Source organism: Tiliqua scincoides, chromosome 1 (assembly GCF_035046505.1).
Source record: "Tiliqua scincoides isolate rTilSci1 chromosome 1, rTilSci1.hap2, whole genome shotgun sequence".
NCBI lineage: Eukaryota > Metazoa > Chordata > Lepidosauria > Squamata > Scincidae > Tiliqua > Tiliqua scincoides.
In genome coordinates this window covers 256,897,767-256,921,403 of record NC_089821.1, presented here as the reverse complement: position 1 = coordinate 256,921,403, position 23,637 = coordinate 256,897,767, and the positions used below count along the sequence as shown (strand labels likewise).

General features: G+C 44.7%; 1 protein-coding gene across 1 annotated transcript in view; it reads right to left on the bottom strand.

Annotated features, from left to right (window-relative positions):
* KCNH1 (potassium voltage-gated channel subfamily H member 1) overlaps window positions 1-23,637 on the bottom strand; it is a 267,482-nt gene that overhangs the window by 108,157 nt on the left and 135,688 nt on the right. The window contains exon 9 of the mRNA XM_066611753.1: window positions 19,390-19,642. Coding sequence (XP_066467850.1) covers window positions 19,390-19,642 — 253 coding nt within the window. The remainder of the gene's footprint in view (window positions 1-19,389; window positions 19,643-23,637) is intronic.

Below are 23,637 nucleotides of genomic sequence, written 5' to 3'. Positions count from 1 at the left end.
TGTAACAAAAGAATTTGGAGTGTCAGCCTACTGTTAAACAACTAAGGGAGCAATCCAAACTGCATCTTGGGCCGACGCAAGCCTCCTTATGAGGAAGCCGCTGAATCCAGCCTCTGTGGCGGCTGGAGAGAGGGAAAATACATAATTGTGTATATTGTGTAAAGTCATTAAATATAAGCAAACAGAACTTCAGCTTTAACTAATACTTAGTAAGCCAGTTTAGAATCAATCCTGTAAAACTTACAGATGCTTTGTGCTCAAAGTAGCTCACAATCTCAAATGGCATACACATAATAAAAACAACAGCAATACATGACAAAAATATCCATTTCAAAACTGAAAGCAATTAATTCCTAGTGCACTTCAAAACATCTCAGCAAGAAAAAAAGAGGTATTCAGCAAACCAAGCAAAACATATGAAAGCAGGAACAAAAGCACCTGGCGGCCATTTTAGGAGCTTTGCATCCCAAGGGGCCTTTTCCTTTGCAGGGTTGGGTGGTCTACCAGCAACCAACATGCAAGCACGGTGGGGCAAGACAAAGTGCTGCTGTGGCGTCAATGCTGGGATTGTGCCCTTTCGTGGGCTACCGTATTGTATACTGTCAAATTAGAACACAGGGGGTGGTGGGCCCCCATTGGGGATGTTCAGTCACTGGGGGGTGGACAAGGGGATGAAAGTTCGGAAGTTGGGCGGCAAGGCCACAAAAAAAAAAAAATGGTTCTAGCATGGCCCCCCCCTCCCCTCCCTCCCTCCTTATCGGATGATGAGGAGTAAATGGCACAGTTGCAGGCCTTGGCTTGCTACGACGCGAGACAAAAAGAAAAGGCCCGTTGAAAGGCGAGGCAGGGGGAGGCTGAGGCTCGCCAGCATAGTCGCACACCCCGCGTGGAGGCCGCGGGCTCCGCACGCCTTATGGGCAGCGGAGGCATTTTAGGGTGGCCGCATGGCACGGGGGGGCCATAAGGGCCCAGGGCCATTTGTTACTAGGCAAGGGCCAGGCCTGGTTACTGCTGGACAGGGAGAACACCTGGGAATTCTGGGTGTTGTAGGCTTATACCACGGAGAATGCCTGGGAATTCTGGGTGTTGTAGGCTTATACCACAGAGAATGCCTGGGAATTCTGGGTGTTGTAGGCTTATACCATGGAGAATGCCCGGGAATTCTGGGTGTTGTAGGCTTATTCCCCAGACTTTGAGATTACAGTTGCCAAGCATTTTAGGGTGATTAGTGGGAAACACAGGTGCTTATCCCCAATGCCCAGATTCAATACTTCCTATCTATTTCACCTCCTGCGTAGTCAAATGCTCATGCCCACCTGACTTGTGCAGGATGTCAGATTTACATTTCCTCAGGAAATGCCCTTGTTTTGAAGCCAGAAATGTCATTTTATTGCATTGGGAGGGAAAACTGTTAGGCCCTTTCCCTCTTTGCATTCTTTGTGTTAAAATAGGTTATGATAAAACTAGCTCAAAGATATAATAGAACAAATCCATAAACCCTCTGTTTTAATAATATCCTTTTACATGAATCCCTGCAATCTTCTTGTATGGAAAGGGTTTCATTGTCGGTGGCAGTGAAGATTTTATAAGGCTAGGGTTTTCGCAATTACTCCTCATAGGTGGATGATGCCTTCAGTACCCTGCTTAACAGGTATGGCCAGGCTGCTGCACATTTACCAGGTGCAGAGCCTTGTGCACATAGGCACAAATGTAAGGGCTGGCGGTTTTGCAACTATTAACCCACCTTTGTGGGTTAACCCACAAGTTATTAATCCATCTAATGAGTTTCCCTGCCTTTATTCCTTGAGAGCTGCTGCACATTTAACAGGCAGTAGGCACGTACGGATAGGCATAAAAAGTAATGACCTTTTCAAGGCTTGTGGTTGGAATTGTTAACTCACCCACCTAATGGGTCCCCTGCCTCTAGTCCTTGAGAGCTGCTGCACATTTAACAGGTGCAGTAGCAATGTGTGAATAGGCACGAAAGAATGGCCTTTCCCAAGGCTTGTAGGTGGAATTATTTACTCACCCACCTAAGGGGTTCCCTGCCTTTATTCCTCGAGAGCTGCTACACATTTAACTGGAATAGGCACGAAAGTATGACCTTTCCCAAGGCTTGTGTGTGGAATTATTTACTCACCCACCTAATGGGGTCCCCGGCCTTTATTCCTCGAGAGCTGCTGCACATTTAACAAGTGCAGTAGCCATGTGCGGATAGGCACGAAAGAATGGCCCTTCCCAAGGTTTGTAGGTGGAATTACTTACTCACCCATCTAATGGGTTCCCTGCCTTTATTCCTTGAGAGCTGCTGCACATTTAACAGGTGCAGTAGCCATGTGCGGATAGGCACGAAAGAATGGCCTTTCCCAAGGCTGGTAGGTGGAATTATTTACTCACCCACCTAATGGGTTCCCTGCTTTTATCCTGGGGGAGCTGCTGCACATTTAACAGGTGAAGTAGTCATGTGCGGATAGGCATTAAAAGAATGGCCTGTTCGCAAGGTTTGTGGGTGGAATTATTTACTCACCCACCTAATGGGTTCCCAGCCTTTATTCATTGAGAGCTGCTGCACATTAAACAGGTGCAGTAGCCCTGTGCTGATGGGCACAACAGTAATGGCCTTTTCAGGCTTGCGGTTGGAATTATTAAATCAACCACCTAATGGGTCATAAGGAGAGGGTAGTGCTGCTGCACATTTGCCAAGGGCAGTAGCCATGTGCAGATAGGCACAACCGAAGGGGCCTTTCCCAAGGCTGGCGTTTTGGAACCTTTAACTCACCTACCTGTGGGATCCCTGCCTTTATTCCTTGAGAGTACGGGGAGCAGTGCAGGCTCCATGTGCAGCGCCAGTGGGCGTGTGCAGCGCCATGTGGGCGCGATATTACAGGGAGCGGGCTCCATGTGCAGCGCCAGTGGGCGTGTGCAGCGCCAAGTTGGCGCGAGAGTACGAGGAACAGTGCGGGCTCCATGTGCAGCGCCAGTGGGCGTATGCAGCGCCAGGTTGGCGCGAGAGTACGGGGAGCAGTGCGGGCTCCATGTGCAGCGCCAGTGGGCGTGTGCAGCGCCATGTGGGCGCGATGTGTCAGAGCCGTGTAGGCTCTGTTGGCAGTGCTTGGAGGGCGTTTGCCGCACCAGTGTCGGCGTGATGGGTAGGTGGGGTGTCCTAGTAAGGCAGACCAGGTCACTGACCGTGACTGGCCACGGGAGTGAGTATTAGAGTGGAGGAAGGATTTCTCCTTTCTCTTGGCCTGTCCAGTGAGCTTATCTCACGATGTGCTTCTTTTTCCAACAGGTCCGCGAAGGAGCTGCCCAGCCAGGGTCTTGATCTGCGGACACTCCATAGTTTTTTGGGCTCGGAACCATGCCATGTCATCCAGTTTCGGCTCTCAGCTGGTGCTGGGTGATGTTGCGCACATTGACTGGTTGGCCAAGAGGGGTATGTGTTGGGCCAATTTTTCCTGGCCTTTTTGGAATACATTGCTATCAACCCCCTGCCGCAGGTAATCGTGGTACACTTATGACCTGGGTCAGAGGACGTCCATGTCCTTGAGGCTCCAGGCCCGCAAGGATTTTAACTTGTTAGTCCATCAGTTTCCCGGGATCATTATCCTGTGGTCTGACATGCTGCATAGGCGAGTTTGGCGGTGGGCGAGTGGTGTTAAAAGAATTAAGGTAGCACGCAAAGGGTCAACGCTTACCTGGGCAGGGTCGTCATGGAGCTTGGTGGAGCGGCTATCCATCATCCCAGTATTGGTTTTGAGGAGCCTGCTCTTTACCATGGCGATGGAGTTCACCTTTCTCCTATGGGTTATGGGCGCTTTCTTTCAGAGTTGCAACAAGGCTTGAACCTCTTTTTGGGTGCAGGGAAGGCCAAGCGCTAGGCTGACCTCCCCTTGTGGCGGTAGAAGTGCGGGGTGGGTAGACAGAAGACCTTCTCCGGCGTCCAATCTAAGCCAGCAAGGGCAGGGGTGAACCAGAACCGCTCTTTGGATGCTTGACCGGCTCGGGGAGGCAGGCTGGCTAGCCCCTGGTCTGCACTTTGGGGCCTTGCAGGGGTGACCTGAAGGCAGAGTAGTTTGGCTGGCTTACCCTCTTTGGGCGACAGTGAAAGGCGGGCTTAATAACAATTGAGCTACGCCTGGAGTTGGGTGGACGCCCTATGAGACTGGGGGACGTGGACGGCTAGGCCGTTTCCCCTATTTAGAACCCCGCACTTAGTTTGGGTATTGTTTCCTATTTTGCCTTGTTGCGCTTGTTGTAAGTTAATAAAGTGGCCCATTTAATCCCATACCTGTTGTCGGCTGTATTTATTGGGGAATGCATGGTAAAGAAAGATGCACATAGTATAGTTGAAGAAAACAGAATGATTGAAATACTTGATCTATTTCCTAGGAGCATTTGTTGTTCTTGCACAGAATACTTCAAAGGCAATAAGATTTTTATATCTCCATATCTAAACAGCATAGATGGGAAATCAGTCGTTAGTTTATATTTTTAATATAATGCAACTTAGGGTGCAATCCTAACCCCTTATGTCAGTGCTTTCCAGCACTGGCATAGCAGTGCCATTGGGGTGTGTGCTGCTTCCTGTAGTTGGGTGTCACTCACAGGGGCCTCCTCAAAGTAAGGGAATGTTTGTTCCCTTATCTCAGAGCTGCATTGCCCTTATGTCAGTGCTGGAAAACACTGACATAAGGGGTTAGGATTGTGCCCCTAATTGTTGTTCCAGCATATCTCTTAATTTTATTTATTTACTTATTTTCTTATCTTGAAGGGCAGATCTCTCTGAGGAGGTAAAGCTAGTAATGGGTTTTTTTAAGAAAAAAACATTTAAAAAAAACAAAACACCAAATGCCTCTATTTTCTCATTACTGGCATGTATTTTTCCAAGTTCATTCTACAAAACACCCACACAGATACAAAGATGAATGCCCATGGCACTGTATAACCTCTCTTTCACATTCTAGGGCTTACGTGGCTGCAAGTGCATAAAAAAGATTAACTGGCAGACAGTCAAACCATTTCTTTTTAACTTATGTCTTGTAAACCATAGTAATCAGATACACTTTCCAATCATTCTGGCTGATTTTTGCATCGTGTATGAATGCAAAAGGCCCTGCATTTTTACTGGCTAAAGAAATTTATATATATATATATATATATATATATATATATATAAACACCTTCATTATGGTAACTGGACCACCTACGGTGCCAAAAGTGCCTTTGCTTTCACTTCAGGGAAGTACAAAGAGTAAATTCCTTTTTGTACAAAACAAGGCAAAATGCTTATAATTGGTTTGGATTGAGAAATTTGCTAGGGTCTGACTTCTGATACAAAGAATACCAAGCTATTGTCACAATTTGTTGAAAGGTCAAAGCACTGCTAACACCAGAACCAACTGATTTCAATTGGCTGGCTATCTAATGATACTCTCACCTGAAGAATTACATTCTCCAAACCACCAATAGCTTCTGGAATTCAAGCCACCACCCATGTAGTCACTTATTAATTATTATTATTATTATTTTATTCATTTATACCCCGCCTTTTTGCCCAACGGGCACACAAGGCGGCTTGCAATTTAACAGTACAACATGAAAAACGATTAAAAACAATTTACAATAATTAAAAAAACCTAAAAACAAACAAACCCCGTGGATTTTCATATAAGAAGCAAGGACGCCAGCCAGCCTGTCAACAATTAAAAGCTTTTTGAAATAAAAAGGTCTTCAGTCCACACCAAAACGTTAACAACGAGGGAGCAGTTCTCAGTTCTAAGGGGAGGGTATTCCACAGTTTGGGGGCCACCACCGAGAAGGCCCTCTTCCTGGCCGCCGCCCCTCTCACATCACTTAGTGGCGGCACAGTCAAAAGGGCCCCCCCAGATGATCTAAGAGCACGGGCAGGATAGTAGGGAAGGAGGCGGTCCCTCAAATACCCTGGACCCGAGCTGTAAAGGGCTTTAAAAGTCAAAACTAGCACCTTGAATTGGGCCTAGAACAGAACCGGCAGCCAGTGCAGCCGCCGGAGCAACGGCTCGACAAAGTCAAACCGACGTGCCCCAGCAACCACACGAGCAGCCGTGTTCTGTACTAGTTGTAAATTCCGGACCGTCTTCAAAGGCAGCCCCACGTAGAGCGCATTGCAATAATCCAATCTAGATGTCACTAGGGCATGGGTTACTGTGGCCAGGTCAGCGCAGCTCAGGTACAGCCACAGCTGGCAAATCAGCCGAAGCTGAGCAAAGGCTCCCCTGGCCACCACCGCCACCTGGGACTCCAGGAGCAGCTGTGGATCCAGGAGAACCTCCAAGCTGCGGACCTGCTCCTTCAGAGGGAGTGCAATCCCATTCAGAGCAGGACGACAGTCCAGCACCCAAGCTGTGGATTTCCGAACCAAGAGCACCTCTGTCTTATCCGGATTTAATTTCAGCTTGTTCACCCACATGCAGCCCCTAACTGCCTCCAGACAGTGATCCTATACAGGATCTTGGGCCCCCAGCCACAATCCTATACAGTATATACTGGCCTAGGAGTAAGTTCCACTGAACTCTGTTGGGTTTACTTTTGAGCAAACAAGCATATGACTTTATTTATTTATTACTATATTTATATACCGCCTTTTCTTCTCCTCAGAGTACTCTTCGGATATTGCTCAAGGTGTTTTACATAGGCAGGCTTCCTAGACCCAGTACAGGTCTTTACAATGTTGTTCTATGTATATGTAACCCTTCAAACTCCAGCTGTCATCCCTCAATGGTGTAGCCAACTTTCTCTTTGTTTCAGGAACACTCTAAGCTTTCCACAGGCAAGCCACACAAATCATGCTGGCAGGAGATTTTCCAGCTGTTATCCTTCTTGTCACCAACATTCTCAACATTCAAACCACTCTCCCTCCATGGCAAGCAACAGCCCAACAGAGACTCCTCTCTGCCACCGAGGGTCACAACAGCTTGTCAGTGACTTTTCTGGTCTTTTCAGGCCTGTTTTGGAGGCCTTAGAAGGCCTTTTAAGGGCTGAGGAGGCTGCCCACAACCTCCCTGGCTCCCAGAAGGTCCTCTGAGGCCTTCAAAATGGGAGCCAGGGAGCAAATCTTAGGGAGCAAATCTAACCCCTTATGTCAGTGCTTTCCAGCACTGGCATAGCGGTGCCAATGGGACATGTGCTGCAGCCTGCAGTTGGGTGTCACTCATGGAGGCCTCCTCAAAGTAAGGGAATATTTGTTCCCTTACCACAGGGATTTCTTGACGTGCTAAATGACTGTGGCTTAGATCAGCTAGTCACGGAGCCCACCAGAGGACAGGTGACTCTGGATTTAATTTTGTGCGGTACGCAGGACCTGGTTAGAGATGTAAACGTTACTGAGCCATTGGGGAACAGTGATCATGCTGCGATCCGTTTTGACGTGCACGTTGGGGGAAGAATACCAGGCAAATCTCTAACAAAAACCCTTGACTTCCGACGGGCGGACTTCCCTCAAATGAGGAGGCTGGTTAGAAGGAGGTTGAAAGGGAGGGTAAAAAGAGTCCAGTCTCTCCAGAGTGCATGGAGGCTGCTTAAAACAACAGTAATAGAGGCCCAGCAGAGGTGTATACCGCAAAGAAAGAAGGGTTCCACTAAATCCAGGAGAGTGCCCGCATGGCTAACCAGCCAAGTTAGAGAGGCTGTGAAGGGCAAGGAAGCTTCCTTCCGTAAATGGAAGTCTTGCCCTAATGAAGAGAATAAAAAGGAACATAAACTATGGCAAAAGAAATGTAAGAAGGTGATAGGGGAGGCCACGCGAGACTATGAGGAACGCATGGCCAGCAACATTAAGGGGAATAATAAAAGCTTCTTCAAATATGTTAGAAGCAGGAAACCCGCCAGAGAAGCGGTTGGCCCTCTGGATGGTGAGGGAGGGAAAGGGGAGATAAAAGGAGACTTAGAGATGGCAGAGAAATTAAATGAGTTCTTTGCATCTGTATTCACGGCAGAAGACCTCGGGCAGATACCGCTGCACGAACGGCCCCTCCTAACCGAGGAGTTAAGTCAGATAGAGGTTAAAAGAGAAGATGTTTCAGACCTCATTGATAAATTAAAGATCAATAAGTCACCGGGCCCTGATGGCATCCACCCAAGGGTTATTAAGGAATTGAAGAATGAAGTTGCAGATCTCTTGACTAAGGTATGCAACTTGTCCCTCAAAACGGCCACGGTACCAGAAGATTGGAGGATAGCAAATGTCACGCCTATTTTTAAAAAGGGAAAGAGGGGGGACCCGGGAAACTATAGGCCGGTCAGCCTAACATCCATACCGGGTAAGATGGTGGAATGCCTCATCAAAGATAGGATCTCAAAACACATAGATGAACAGGCCTTGCTGAGGGAGAGTCAGCATGGCTTCTGTAAGGGTAAGTCTTGCCTCACAAACCTTATAGAATTCTTTGAAAAGGTCAACAGGCATGTGGATGCGGGAGAACCCGTGGACATTATATATCTGGACTTTCAGAAGGCGTTTGACACGGTCCCTCACCAAAGGCTACTGAAAAAACTCCACAGTCAGGGAATTAGAGGACAGGTCCTCTCGTGGATTGAGAACTGGTTGGAGGCCAGGAAGCAGAAAGTGGGTGTCAATGGGCAATTTTCACAATGGAGAGAGGTGAAAAGCGGTGTGCCCCAAGGATCTGTCCTGGGACCGGTGCTTTTCAACCTCTTCATAAATGACCTGGAGACAGGGTTGAGCAGTGAGGTGGCTAAGTTTGCAGACGACACCAAACTTTTCAGAGTGGTAAAGACCAGAAGTGATTGTGAGGAGCTCCAGAAGGATCTCTCCAGACTGGCAGAATGGGCAGCAAAATGGCAGATGCGCTTCAATGTCAGTAAGTGTAAAGTCATGCACATTGGGGCAAAAAATCAAAACTTTAGATATAGGCTGATGGGTTCTGAGCTGTCTGTGACAGATCAGGAGAGAGATCTTGGGGTGGTGGTGGACAGGTCGATGAAAGTGTCGACCCAATGTGCGGTGGCAGTGAAGAAGGCCAATTCTATGCTTGGGATCATTAGGAAGGGTATTGAGAACAAAACGGCTAGTATTATAATGCCGTTGTACAAATCGATGGTAAGGCCACACCTGGAGTATTGTGTCCAGTTCTGGTCGCCACATCTCAAAAAAGACATAGTGGAAATGGAGAAGGTGCAAAAGAGAGCGACTAAGCTGATTACGGGGCTGGGGCACCTTCCTTATGAGGAAAGGCTACGGCGTTTGGGCCTCTTCAGCCTAGAAAAGAGACGCTTGAGGGGGGACATGATCGAGACATACAAAATTATGCAGGGGATGGACAGAGTGGATAGGGAGATGCTCTTTACACTCTCACATAATACCAGAACCAGGGGACATCCACTAAAATTGAGTGTTGGGCGGGTTAGGACAGACAAAAGAAAATATTTCTTTACTCAGCGCGTGGTCGGTCTGTGGAACTCCTTGCCACAGGATGTGGTGCTGGCGTCTAGCCTAGACGCCTTTAAAAGGGGATTGGACGAGTTTCTGGAGGAAAAATCCAATATGGGGTACAAGCCATGATGTGTATGCGCAACCTCCTGATTTTAGGAATGGGTTAAGTCAGAATGCCAGATGTAGGGGAAGGCACCAGGATGAGGTTTCTTGTTATCTGGTGTGCTCCCTGGGGCATTTGGTGGGCCGCTGTGAGATACAGGAAGCTGGACTAGATGGGCCTATGGCCTGATCCAGTGGGGCTGTTCTTATGTTCTTATGTTCTTATGTTACAGACCTGCATTGCCCTTATGTCGGTGCTGGAAAGCACTGACATAAGGGTTAAGATTAAGCCCTTAAAGTAGCACTTCCTGTTTTCATGGAAAACTGCAAGTACCATTTTTCAGGCGGGGAGGGCAGCATTTTGCAGTCCAGTGCTTCTGGGTGCCGCCAGGGCCAGGTCTGCAATAGCTTCCACTGGAACACACCTCCTGCCCTGTTACTGCACTGTTTAAGAACATAAAAACAGCCCCACTGGATCAGGCCATAGGCGCATCTAATCCAGCTTCCTGTATCTCACAGCAGCCCACCAAATGCCCCAGGGAGCACACCAGATAACAAGAGACCTGCATCCTGGTGTCTTCCCTTGCATCTGGCATTCTGACATAGCCCATTTCTAAAATTAGAAGGTTGCACATACACATCATGACTTGTAACCCATAATGGATTTTTCTTCCAGAAATTTGTCCAATCCCCTTTTAAAGGCATCTAGGCCAGATGCCATCACCACATCTTGTGGCAAGGAGTTCCACAGACCAACCACAAGCTGAGAAAAAAAATTTCTTTTGTCTGTCCTAACTCTCCCAACACTCAGTTTTAGTAGATGTCCCCTGGCTCTGGTGTTATGTGAAGGTGTAAATAACATCTCTCTATCCACTCTATCCTTCCCATGCGAAATTTTGTATGTCCCAATCATGTCCCTGCTCAGGCGCCTCTTTTCTTGGCTGAAGAGGCCCAAACGCTGTAGCCTTTCCTCATAAGGAAGGTGCCCCAGCCCAGTAATCATCTTAGACTGCAATCCTAACCACACTTTCCTGAGAGTAAGCGCACTGAACAAAATAGGACTTACTTCTGAGAAGACCTGGTTAGAATTGTGCCCTTAGTCGCTCTCTTTTGCACCTTTTCCATTTCCACTATGCCCTTTTTGAGATGTGGTGACCAGAACTGGACGTAATGCTCCAGGTGTGGCCTTACCATTGATTTGTACAACGGCATTATAATATTAGCTTTTTTGTTCTCAATACCTTTTCTAACTATCCCAAGCATAGAATTGGCCTTCTTCACTGCCACCGCACATTGGGTCGACACTTTCACTGAGCTGTCCATCACACCCCCAAGATCTCTCTCTTAATCTGTCACAGACAAAGCTCCAAACCTATTAGCCTATATGTGAAGTTTTGATTTTTTGCCACAAGGTGCATTACTTTGCACTTACTTACATTGTAAAGTAAATTACTCACAGTATTGGATTGCACTGTTACTGCTCAAGTGACAAGTACAGTCTTCCAATCCTATGGTGACATTATGACAATCAGAATGCCTCGTTAGCATCTACAACATAGCATGTACAGTTCATTCTTTAATACCATACAGGTACCTGCTTATGAGAATGGAAACAAACAAAAATTCAAAATTCAAGGGTTGTTTTTTTTTTGTTTTTTTTAAATACACCTTATAATGTATTTGGGGAAACATCAGAGGTCAGCCAGGTCAGACACTGGCTGATGGCCCAAATTTAGCAAAGTGTTCACCTGGCCACCAACCCCCAAATTTCCTATACAATGGAAGCATTCTCTGGTCTACCAGCTATTCCGCTCCCCCATGCCACAGGGGCCTCAGTGCAGAATTATCATCCAGTGTTATAATCTATGATAGATGATTGATCTATGATTGATCTATCAGTTAGATCAATCCATCTTGCAGACTCACAGTTAATCAGATGCCAGAACTCACTAGCATATATATCATTCTCTTTCCAAGCATATCTGCATAGAATAATTGTGTGGGAATAGAAGTGGGGATTGTGGCTACCGAAATAAGCTGTTCTTAAATAAACTTGGCTGCTCCAAGCATTCTGTCAGTGATATGCACACAATGCCTGGTTCTCCTTTAGCACTTTCTACAGAGAGAGAGCAATAAGAGACAATAAGAAAACAACAGTAAGAGATAGAGTCCCAAGGGTGGGAGATAAGAAAACAAAGGAAAGTGCATAGCAACTTATTTCAACTGCACGGAGCTTTTATTATATCTGTGCGTCTGTGCATTTGCACAGCTTAGAGGGTACAGTGGTGACAGAACACCAGCAAGACCCACCATACCAACACGCTCTGTAGCCCCACACTCCCACTTTCCCCATAGACAGCATTTGTTTGTACAGACAAATTTGTTCATCTGAAGAGATTCTCCCCCATGATGGCAAACACCCATGCCCAAGCATTCACATTCACAATCATAGGTAGAAACTCTTCCTATGAACAATATTTGCCTGTGCAGACAAACGCTGTTGATGGGCAGAGAGGGAGGTGAGGCAACAGAGAACAACGGAGTAGAAGGTGGGGCTTACCAGCAAGTGCTAACTCCTCCTCCAGACATTCAGGTACTTGTTTCCTGGACAGGACTAAAGATGACCACACTACAGACATTCAAATGGAATTCAGTGTTCAAGGTCACTCTGATTCAGCATTACCAGGTAACAAGATAAATATTCCCTCTTTTCCTTTAACACACCAATAAGATGGATATCAGGTGGATCTCCTGTGGAGGAAGCAACAGTTTCTCCCTCTCCCCTCCCATCCTGTAGTCTGTCCAAATTTCACCACTCACATGTTCACATGCAGCATACACAAGTGGAGGCAAAATGACCAGACCAGGTAAAAAAAATAGCTAGGAGACATTGCTAGTGCATCTCCTACTTCAGTGGATTTAAAAGTAAAGAGCACATCTTCAGGTCTGGCAGCTGACTTAGATTTACAAACTTGGAGTACACCTGGACTCACTGTTGTGCTTGGAAATCTAGCTACAACAGTAGCTAAGAATATCATTCAAGAATTCTACTCTCTTGCATTTTTAGACTAGGCGTCCCTGTTCTTGTGTCACATCGTGAATTTATCCCACTGAGACAAGACTCTCATCCTCAGCACTTCTATGTAAATAATGCCCTTATGGGCAAAGTAATAAACCAAAGCCATTTCAGAGAAACATTACCAGAACAATTCTGTCTGTACACTTTAAGGTTGCAATTAGATAAATTAAACCAGCAGGAATTTCTCCCCCCAAAGCAAATGGCCCATGTAACGCCTTTCTCATACTGAGCAAAAGACTCATGAAATTCTCCATGGGAGTCACATGATTATAATTTTTTTTTTTACAAATAATTATTCCCCAAGGATTATGCCTTTGTAAATAATAACTTACTCTGAAGATCCGAGTTACACAAACTATCTTCCATGCAGAATCTTAATCAGAGTAAATAAATGAAACCACTCATCCCATGATGATAGTAAACAAATTAAAAGAGCCAGGCTTGATTCACAAAGCTTTTCATAGCTAGTCATGCTATGATCAAAACAGCTGTTATTCTTAATAATATGGTTTACTGGTTTATCCCCAGCAAAAACTTCGGCACAGCAAATAAGAATGTTTATTAATAAAAGATAGCATCTGCATAGTTTTTAGTTGGCAACCTTCAGTCTCGAAAGACTATGGTATCGCGCTCTGAAAGGTGGTTCTGGAACAGCGTCTAGTGTGGCTGAAAAGGCCGATTCGGGAGTGACAATCCCTTCCACACTGGGAGCAAGTGCAGTCTGTCCCTGGCCTGTCTCCCTGGCTATGGGCCTTCCTTCTTTGCCTCTTAGCCTCAGACTGTTGGCCAAGTGTCTCTTCAAACTGGGAAAGGCCATGTTGCACAGCCTGCCTCCAAGCGGGCCGCTCAGAGGCCAGGGTTGCAGGCAGGCATCTGCATAAATCCAGCATGATTTCAGTATTGAAATATCAAAATATCAGTATTGAATTGATCAGAGGTTTACTGTCTAATCATGAAGATTTGCCAGGCTTTCCTTACTTAGGATATTAATCTAGTTATTGTAAAGAGTAAGACAAGTTCTGCATATATGAGCAACTTTCTACTAACCATCTCATATATAAAAAAGAAAAAAAATGTTTTTCCTCTTGTTTCCTGATGAATCCTCTGGGCTTAATTTCCAAGAGTGTACCATCTTGCCTTCTTGTACACAGCTTCTATCCATCACTTGTATCCACCTAGAGAGCTTTGCACACAGCTGCAACAATACCATAAAAAGTACTTTTCTGGAGTTTGGTTACCCACCTAGCTATTTTCCTGTAGACAATTTCTTTTTAGGCAATACTCATATTTTAGCTCTTACATACTCCCCCCCCCCCCAAAAAAAAAACTTAAGGTACTACAGTATTTAACTGTATATATACTTTATACACACACACACACACACACACACATTTATATGAGTATAAATACTCATAAATTTTATATGTTATGGAAATTACCAAATTTAGCTGTCCTGGAAAAGGATCCTTAAAGTGGATGGCTTCATAATAGGGCTTTGCTTATGGAGGTTTTGTGCTTTTTGATTATTTAGTATATTAACCAATTTAGGGTGCAATCCTATGCTGCACTGTGCTGTATCCTGCAAGGCCACAGCAGCAGCCGGAGGTCTCCTCAGGGTAAGGGAACATTGGGTCAGCTCAATCGCTGGTGCAGATTTGAGTAGCCCATGTCAGTCTTTCAGGTGCAGGAGGAAGGATCTGGCAGCAGCCTCTGCTGCCATCCCCACCCCCTCTCAGGCCTGAATTTCCCTGAGGGCTGCCCTCCCCCTCCCAGAAACGCCCCCTTCTCGCCTTCTTCCCATCCTCTCTGGCCCAGAATGCCTCCCCACCACCTTGTGGGGAACTTACCAGCACACACTCATGCTGCTCCTGCCCCCAGCGTCGAGGCCCAGTACCAAGAAGTGTGAGCCTAAAACATTGTCCCTCTACCCTGCTTTTTTCAGACTTCACTTGAAGAAGTGTTCTGGAGAGTTCAAACTTATGTTCTCTACATTATGATATTTAAGTTGGTTTAATAAAAGGCATGATGTGACTCTTGCTTTTTAATCTAGGGAATCTAAATAAGTCGGTGCAAAGACAAAATCTAAGCTTTATCAACCTCTCCCTCTATGCAAAAGGAAAAAAAAGACAAAATTCTCTGCTAATTAGACAACAAATGAAAATACCTGATTCTCAGCTTTATAGCTGTAGTAGCCTTTGGAATCAGACTTGTGTATTTATTTATTTACTTACTTACTATTTCATCCCTGCCTTTCTGCCCAAATATTTTTATCATATCCTTTTTCTAAGAAGCTTAGGGCAGTATGCACAGTCTCTCCTCAAGTCCATTTTATCCCTACGACAACTACATAGCTAGATGGGGAACTGAACTCTGCTCCCTGGCATCACATTCTAACCATTACACCATGGTCCTCTGAGCACATTCTTCCAGCCTTGCAAGTATCAGCTGGAGTGGACAGCATGCCTTCCTCTTTGATACTGGATACATGTGATGTATAGCAATGTTATTAGACAGAAGAACACAGTGATTCAATAAGCCAGGGCTTTTCAAACTGGGTTGTCACGATGCACCAGCCTGTGAGCCCTGGCCTCTGCCCTCTTAAGGGGCGGGGGCAGCCTGGATGCAGGGAGGAGGCAGCGGCGCGATCCCCAGGATTGCACCGCCCAGGGGGGCTGCAGGGGCTTGGGTGCACTTACCCAAGCCTCCTGCAGTCTCCCCAGGCTGCGGGGAGCCTGGCGCAACCTGCAGCAGGGCTCCCCGCAGCAGTAAAAGTAAATGCGGAGCAATCGTACTCCACTTCCACTTTAGCGGAGGCGGGGCACGATCACTCAGCATTTACTTTCACTGCTGCGGGGAGACCTACTGCAGGTCGCACTGGGCTCCCTGCAGCCTGGGGAGGATGCAGGAGGCTTGGGTAAGTGCACCCTAGCCCCTGCAGCCCCCCTGGGTGGCGCAATCCTGGGGATCACGCCGCTGCCTTCCCCCCGCCCCCGCTGCCTCCCCCCCTGCTCATGCAAGTACTTAGTGGCTCTCAAACTCCCAGAGAGTTTGAGAACCACCACAAGAAGCCAAGAGTAATGAAGTCACTAAGGCTGCAATCCAATACACCCTTTCCTGGGTGTACTGTTTAATATAATGAGACTTACTTCTGAGTAGACATGCATAGAATTGTAACCTAAGTAAAATATTATTCTAGGAGGCATGCACTTCTATTTCCAACATAAAGTTGGCTGCAGTGCCATTTTCTAAAACACTGAGAATAAATTAATTCAAATCGTTGAGGCACAAAGGACAGTTTCCTCTAAGTTATACATTTAGTCGGAATATTTTTTAAAAAGCAGCATATTTCTTAGTTGAAATAAGGGATAATAAGAACATAATTCTGGATAGAAATGCATATTTGGTGAAGAGGAAATTGGAATGGAGAGGAGATAACAGCCTGTTGGCAATGTTTTGTTTTTTTCCTTGCTAGTTCTATTGTTTCATAAGAATTGCTGTTTAACATATTGGAGTGCTACCAGATATTCAGAATTCAAATTTATTCAAGAATAGATTCATTAATATTACTTCATTTGCCCATTTGATAAACAGTACATGTGCTGTTTTTCTTAATGACTTTAATAAAAAAAAATGTAGGGTTGTGATATATAGCATAATCGTTCAACAGCTTTAACACAGTGAGTTCCCACAGTGAGTCATGCTGTTTACTACAGTCTAATCAGCCTGTGATCCTGGATTATACACTATCCTATATATGTAAGGAGGCTATTGTAGTAGTGGATGGTACTTCAAGCATGGAATTCATTTAATATTTGCAGGGATGTTGACCAATTAAAGAAATCTCAGTTGATGAATATATCAGTTTTAACTGCTTGATCAATTGATTGAAAATATATTAAATTTGCATGCACATTGCATATTAATGAATTCACTCAGGAACAAAAACATTCACTCTGAAGAAAAAACATTTTCTTTACTTTAATTAGCCTATTATCTTAAATGGAAGAAAGTACTGCAAATTAAGCTGTCATACTGCAGCTATATTCCAAAACAAAGGGATACTGTGGTTTTTGTGGTTTCAAATGATACTTTCTTCTGTAGAGATGGTCCTCCTTCTGTTGCTGCCTCATGTGCCTTTCCTGGCACCATCTCAGAAAAGGCAGTCCTCTGGGGAATACCTCTTCCAAGATGGTGACAGCCACTTGCAGTTTATATAAACACTTAGCTTAGAAATAAATTAGAAAAAAGTATCTGTTGTCCCAATTAATCAGGGACATATTTTTAATCAATCAAAAAGCTTGCAATTTATTATGCTAAGATGGGCAAGTATTCAGTGCAGGGGGTGCTTGATTGTGCAAGAATCTCTTCTCAAATGCAAGTCAGCAAATTCCACTCACAGCCATATTCAAAGGTCATCCCCAGGCAAAAAAAGTATTACCTTGGAGAAGGGGAAGTGTGGAGGAGGAGGTGAAAGCAGCAGGGATAGCTTCTATAGATAGGCAGAGTATCTTTTTACTGCCAGGGATCCTTGTAGTCAAGTAGTGAGAAATGGCACACAGAGCAGTCCTTTCTCTCATAATATGCTTGCTGCATAGATAATATCATATAAAATCTCAATATCCTATCCAGTATGTAAGGCTAAATTCAGTTGTTGCTAGTAAATTCAAAGTCAGGGACTAATAAGACCTAGTTCCTGCATATTTGATATTTTTAAAAATGTGGTTTCCCTCCAATTTTGCATGGAAGCATGGCATGTTTTACAGAAACTAACTTAGTTCTGACTAGCAGTGCCCTGTTTGCGGAATGGATCTAGAGACTTCAAGATCTCAGATTTTGACTGACATCTAGGTTCTATGACTATCAAAGATGGTGTACTTATTCACAATCATGGTATCTGATCCTTTCCCCCCAGACATCTACTTAGTGGTCACCACCACAGTTAATAGCAGTAAATGTTGGGGGAGAGCAGAAAGGTGGGGGGAGAGCAAAAGGAGGCAGGGGATGGGCAGAACAGGTGAGGAGGAGGGCAGATCCAGTCCAGGAAGGGGTGAGTTTGGCAGCGTTGGCATCTGCTGAATCCAAACCCCCTTCCTGGACCCAATCCCCCAAGCTGGGTCCATGCTGAAATGCACCAGCAATTGTGCTGGTGCAGGTCCGAGTAGATCCATCCAGGCAGTGGCATCACTAGGATTCGCATCACCCAGTGCAGGAGGCCAGCGTGTCACCCCCATGCAGAGTATGGGCAACACCCTGGGTACTGGGCATGGTGATGTACCATTGCCCCGCCCCCACTGGTTTTTTAGCTGTACCTTTTGATAGAACACAGCTATTTCAGGGTGGTTTGTTTCTTTGCATTCTACATGAAATTATGCATTGATTGATATACAGCATGATGGTATTATTCGTACAAACCGGTTTTAGTGATTTTGGTCACTAGTGGTGTCAATTTACTAACAGCTTATTGCAGTAGTTCTCAAACCTTTAGCACCGGGACCCACTTTTTAAAATGACAATCTGTCTAGGACCCACCGGAAATGATGTCAAGGTTGGAAGTGACATCAAGCAAATGAAAATAATTATAAATAATTAAAGTAAATAATAAAATTCGGGGAAGCCAGCCCTGTTCCAGCCCGCCTGCAATACCCCCTCCCCAAATTGGTAAGATTTTCAGCTCTATCCAGTTCAATTTATGTTCTTATGTTTAAACCAGATCACTGTCAGGACCAATCTGGCATTGCAAGTCTAAAAACAAAAAAAGTTCACCTTACCAGCTGAAGCCTCTTTTATTCTTTTTTTTTTGGGGGGGGGGAGCTGCCTTCTGTAGTATTTGTTGAGCTCCACATACATCAGATCGAGACCATTCCGGTGGCCTCACATTACCCTTTGCCTGACCTGACCACGAGCCAAGGCACATTTGTTTACTCACAAGTAAATGTGACCATGTGGCTTAGTTTCGCTTTCCATAGGGCTCAATCCATACAATACAGCTCGGAGAGAGGGACCTCCTTCTCATGCGTTTTTTGGGGGGCTGTGTTCATTGGATCAGGACCATTCTGGTGTGGTTGGGTTCCTCTCAGCCTGTCCTTTCCGACAGACTAAGGCACGTTTGCCTACTCATGAGTAAATGCATGATGTGACTCAGTTTCACTTTCCATAGGCTCCATGCATTTTTTTGTTTTCTGATTTTCGGGCCATAACTTTTGACACAATGGAGATATTTCACTCTGGATTTTTTCATTGCATTCCACTGTAAATTCCACATCTAATGGTATATAACATGGTATTTTTCCTAACCACCATGATTTCAGCGTGTCACTCCCCTTCCCCCCCCGTGTACATCACCCAGTGCAGCTCACACACACACACACACACACACACACACACACACACACACACTCTCCAGCAATGCCACTGCATCCAGGCATCAGAGACCTTCCCAGAGGTGACCTCTGGGACTGTCCTACATAGGATGCAGTGCCCACTCCAACAGTATAGGTGGATCGATGGGGGGAGGGATAGGATTGGGCTGTTAATGTAGCATGTGCTACATATTATTTTGCAGGCAGTTCTTCAGTAAAGTGATGACCAGGACAGATTTCACAGTTTTCCTTCAACTGAACTTGATGCTTTTTCTTGGGTAAGCGACTTTGAAAAGAATTTCAAGGGCAGCAACTGAATGCACCTGATGATGACATCACACTGTTCCAGATTTAGGAAAAGTCTCAGAGCTCTGCTCCTATTGGACTACATCCTAGAATATAATATAAGAACTTACCCAGAATTGCAACAACTTCATCATCCTGGATTACTTCCAAGGATCCTGAAACCACAAAGCAAAGGTTGTCCACACTTTCTCCGGCATGGTAAATGAGATCCCCTGGAGCACAGTGTACAGTCTGGAATTCCATTGCAAGAGCTCGCAGACACCCATCACTAGCTAGTCTGAATGCAGGGTGCTCTTTAAAAACCTTCCGATTCAGATGAACACAGATGTCTGCTCGCATATCCTTAGGGCAAATCTGTAAAACCTAAGAGAACATCACCAAATCAGTCTGTGTGTGCAAGAGATCTGGATCCCCTATGGACCTTCATTAAGAGATTCATTCACTCTTTATCATTATTATAAGGTTTAAGAACAAATGCACTCACCTCAAAGAAAATCCATCTCAGTTGAATTTGAGTTATATTGGTTATTGCTAAGGTCTGGCATTGTAGCCAAACATTATTGCCTTTCTCATTAAAATGAAAACACTTCATTTTTGCTGACAGCACAGCAGACATTTTAAAGAGTTATGATATTTCCTTGTTGTTCACCCTTGTTGTTGTTCAGGGAAGTACTGTATTTAGATCACATGTGAGGGGGCAATGATTACATGTACTAGGAAAACATGGTGAGAGGGGGACTGGAATGTATCCAAGTACGTCCTTACAGGGCCAGTCCCAGGAGTGGCAGGACCCAATGCAAATCACTTGTGGTGAGTGGGGCAGCTCCCTGTGGGGGCTACAACTTACCAAGCAGCTGCAGTGACTGCAGCTGCAGTAGGCCAAGCGCAGCACCCAAAAATAGTTGGTAGTGACATGATTAAGCTATCTGCTTCCAGGAGGCCCATTTCAGGCCATACGGACTCAGGGGCAGACAGGACAACTCAGCACCCTGCAGTGGTGTGGGATTCTGCTGAATCAGCCAAATCATCCTAAGGCTGGCTGTGCATCCTTAATTGCATGGTGAAGGGACTGGCATATCATCTGAACCAGCCCTATGTGTGCCTATGCATTTCAATGCTGTGTTATGCTACAACCTACTGAAATAACAGATACTTTGGTTTTATAAAATAAGCTGAACCATCCCCAGATGACTAGGATTTGGAAAGTACTAATATTAATATTTATTAAGTGCCCATTTAGAATGGGGACAGCTGATTATTGCTGTACTGTGATTTCTGGGAATTTTAAATAGGGATCTGTCAGGAGATGCAAGGGTAAGAGGTCAGCAAAAACCCAGATTGGCCCTGACCTTCCCCACACCACCCTTAATAGTGAATTAAAAAAAGCTCTTGAACATCAATAAGACAAACCCTAGCATTATAAGGCTAAAAAGAAAACAATTCTTTAGGTCAGTCTCATTTTTTGCTAAATACTGAATCAGTATGATAATATCCAAAGGTCAAAACAGTGAAATCAACCGAACAGAAATAACTCTCACACTCTTAAATAGGCATATTCAATTTAAAAAGAGTGCACAAATTAAGTGGAAGTGCTTTAACTATTTGAAAAGTATGTGTTATCAGAAGTGTTCCAATTTCCGTTAAGTTTTATAATCAGAATAGGGCTTGTCTGTTGGTTATTATTCCGCCAAGGAAAAAAAGTGTTTTGCTCAAAATATATTGGGATTTTTAATAAAGCTTGAGTTTGTATCATTATATATGTTTCTAACATTTTTCTGCCCTGGGGCAAGTACAAGGGGACTATCAATGACAGCCATTTAAAAAAAAAAAAAACCTTTCTTACTCAAGATGTCAGTCTAATTATTATTATTAACAGAATTTATATACCGCTTTTCAACAAAAATTTCACAAAGCAAACAAAAAGTTCACAGACAAAGGGCGCAATCCTAACCAACTTTCCATAGCTATGTTATTCCTAGCTCTGTGTTTCCCTCTTAATGCTAACAAGGAGATGTTAATGCTAACAAGGAGATGAAGAGGAGAATCGGGGCACAATCCTAAGCGCCTTTTCAGCCAGTGCAAGTCCCTTGTGCCAGTTGAAGAGTGTCATGAAAGTGCCATAAAGCACTTTTGCACCATTCAGGGAGATAGACTGGCACACGGACGCGCATCGGCCTCCCCGTGCCAACGTGGACCCCAGTGATGGCTGAGTTTGCACTGGATGAGCTTGGCCAGCGCAGGGGTCTGGAGGGGAGCATGGTGAGGGGCAGGGAGGAGGCAGGAGGAAGGCATTTCAGGGTGGGGAAGGAGGTCACATTCGCTAGTCCTCTCCAGCCTTGATAACCATGATTGAGCTGTTCGGACCACATCAGGCATAATGGTGCTGTTCCTAAATGTCAGATCAGTAAAAGAAAAAGAAAAAAACCACCAGCCATTCAAACCTTAATCCTAAAAGGGGTTGGATTACAGAAAACAGGATGAGTGAGGCAGGTGGGATTAATCTCACACTGTTTTGCCCAGCAGTATTCAACTCACTTAAGATGACATCTGCAAACTCACTGTAGACACCTGCCCATAAGTCAACCCCACAGATAAGTCGAGGGAAGGTTTTGAGCCATCAACCATGGAATTTTCTATGACCCTCAGATAAGTCGAGGGTTAAACTTAGGGGGTGTCTGACTATAGTTTTGTCTGATTTTACCCGAGGCCAGATCCTGAAAAATAACCTACCACTAATTGTTACATAAAAACTGTAGCCTCTAATTTATTAAAAACATAGTAAATGATCATAAGATACATTTTTATTCTTTTTTAAATTCTGGTCTTCACCACCTTTTTGTAAACACTATCAGAGTAAGTGCACTGTAAACTACATACCAGTAAAACAGTGGTTCCCAACCTGGTATTCATGTACTCCCAGGGACACTCAACAGGACCTTTAGGGGTATTTGAAAAAGAATGGTAGAATGGCAGAAAAAGGCAGGCCGTGCTCCAGAATGCCTTGCTGCAAGGACCAGCAAGGCAGGAAGGAGGTAGCTAGCTGGCTGTGAAAGCCCCACCAATAGCTAGTTTTTGGTCATCAATTCATCTATGAACCAGTGATTGAAAACCAGCCCAGTAAAAAAGCTGAAACATAATAATATGGAAAGTGCTCAATCACCCAGAATTTCTCAGCACACTTCTGGTGCAAAACAGTGCAAAGGCAGAGCCTTCTGTTCCTCAGAAAAAGAGAAAACCCTGTGATGAATACATGAAGTCTGGGTTTTCATAGGGCTTGTATTATTACAAACATTTTGCTAATATGAAGGGTACAATCTATTATTGCCAAGGGATATGGAAGTGAAAAAGATTGGGAACCACTGCAGGAGATCCATGAATCAAATCCACCTTTAAGGTGGACATGAGGAGAACCATGAATCAAAGGCACCTTTAAGGTGTCTGGTGTGTTAAGCCAGAAGCTCTACATACAACATACAACCCATAACACATAACTGAGAGTGTGCAATTCAATTCACAGCAGAGAGATGAGATATTTGCAACCCTTTTTACTCAGAAGTAGACCCACTGCTTTCCATGGGTGTTATTCTTAAGTAATGGTGCACTGAATTGTAGCCTGGGAAGGAGGGTCCCATCCTGGTGTTTCAAAAAAACAGACGTGCTTTGCAAGCATTTGCAAGGCAGAACCAGGCTGCAGCAGAAGGAAGGAGAATAAAAGTTAACTTTGGCTGGGATGTCCCTGGAAAGTCACTATAGCAACTAAGGAGGTGCCTGCCTGAGCTGAGCAACAGGTCAGCTGAGAAACAAACTGTTCAGAGTTGAAAGGCTCTGCCCTCCGATTGGCCCAGAGATCAGGTGAAGTACTATAGGTGAGTATCTACTGTAATATATACAATGAGAATGCTTAACTTAGCTTTTACTGTTGTAGTCTATGCACTCTATGAAACAGGTAAAATAAAATTATAGTGATAGTAGTTTCTTCGAATGAATTCACATTTGAAATATTTGATTAGAGGGATCTATTACACTACATACAGTAGTACTGACAGCTACGAAGGAATGCAGAAGCCACATCATGACTTAATCATTTTGCAAAGCTCTTAAAGTTGTGTCTGCATGCAAAAGCACTGGAGCTTGGGAATTGGACTTGAGAATTTATGAACTTTGCTACAGTATTTAACTACTTTCAGTCCATTTTGACTCCAATAAATTTTCCTTTGACTGCAATGAATAATTGAAATTTAGCACAACTACCCCATGTCAGGCAACACCCTGTGATTATTCAAAGTCATTGTTCCATCGAATTTTTTGTTTAATAAATTATTTTTGTATTTTGAATTGGGTTTGTGCTATAAGCATAG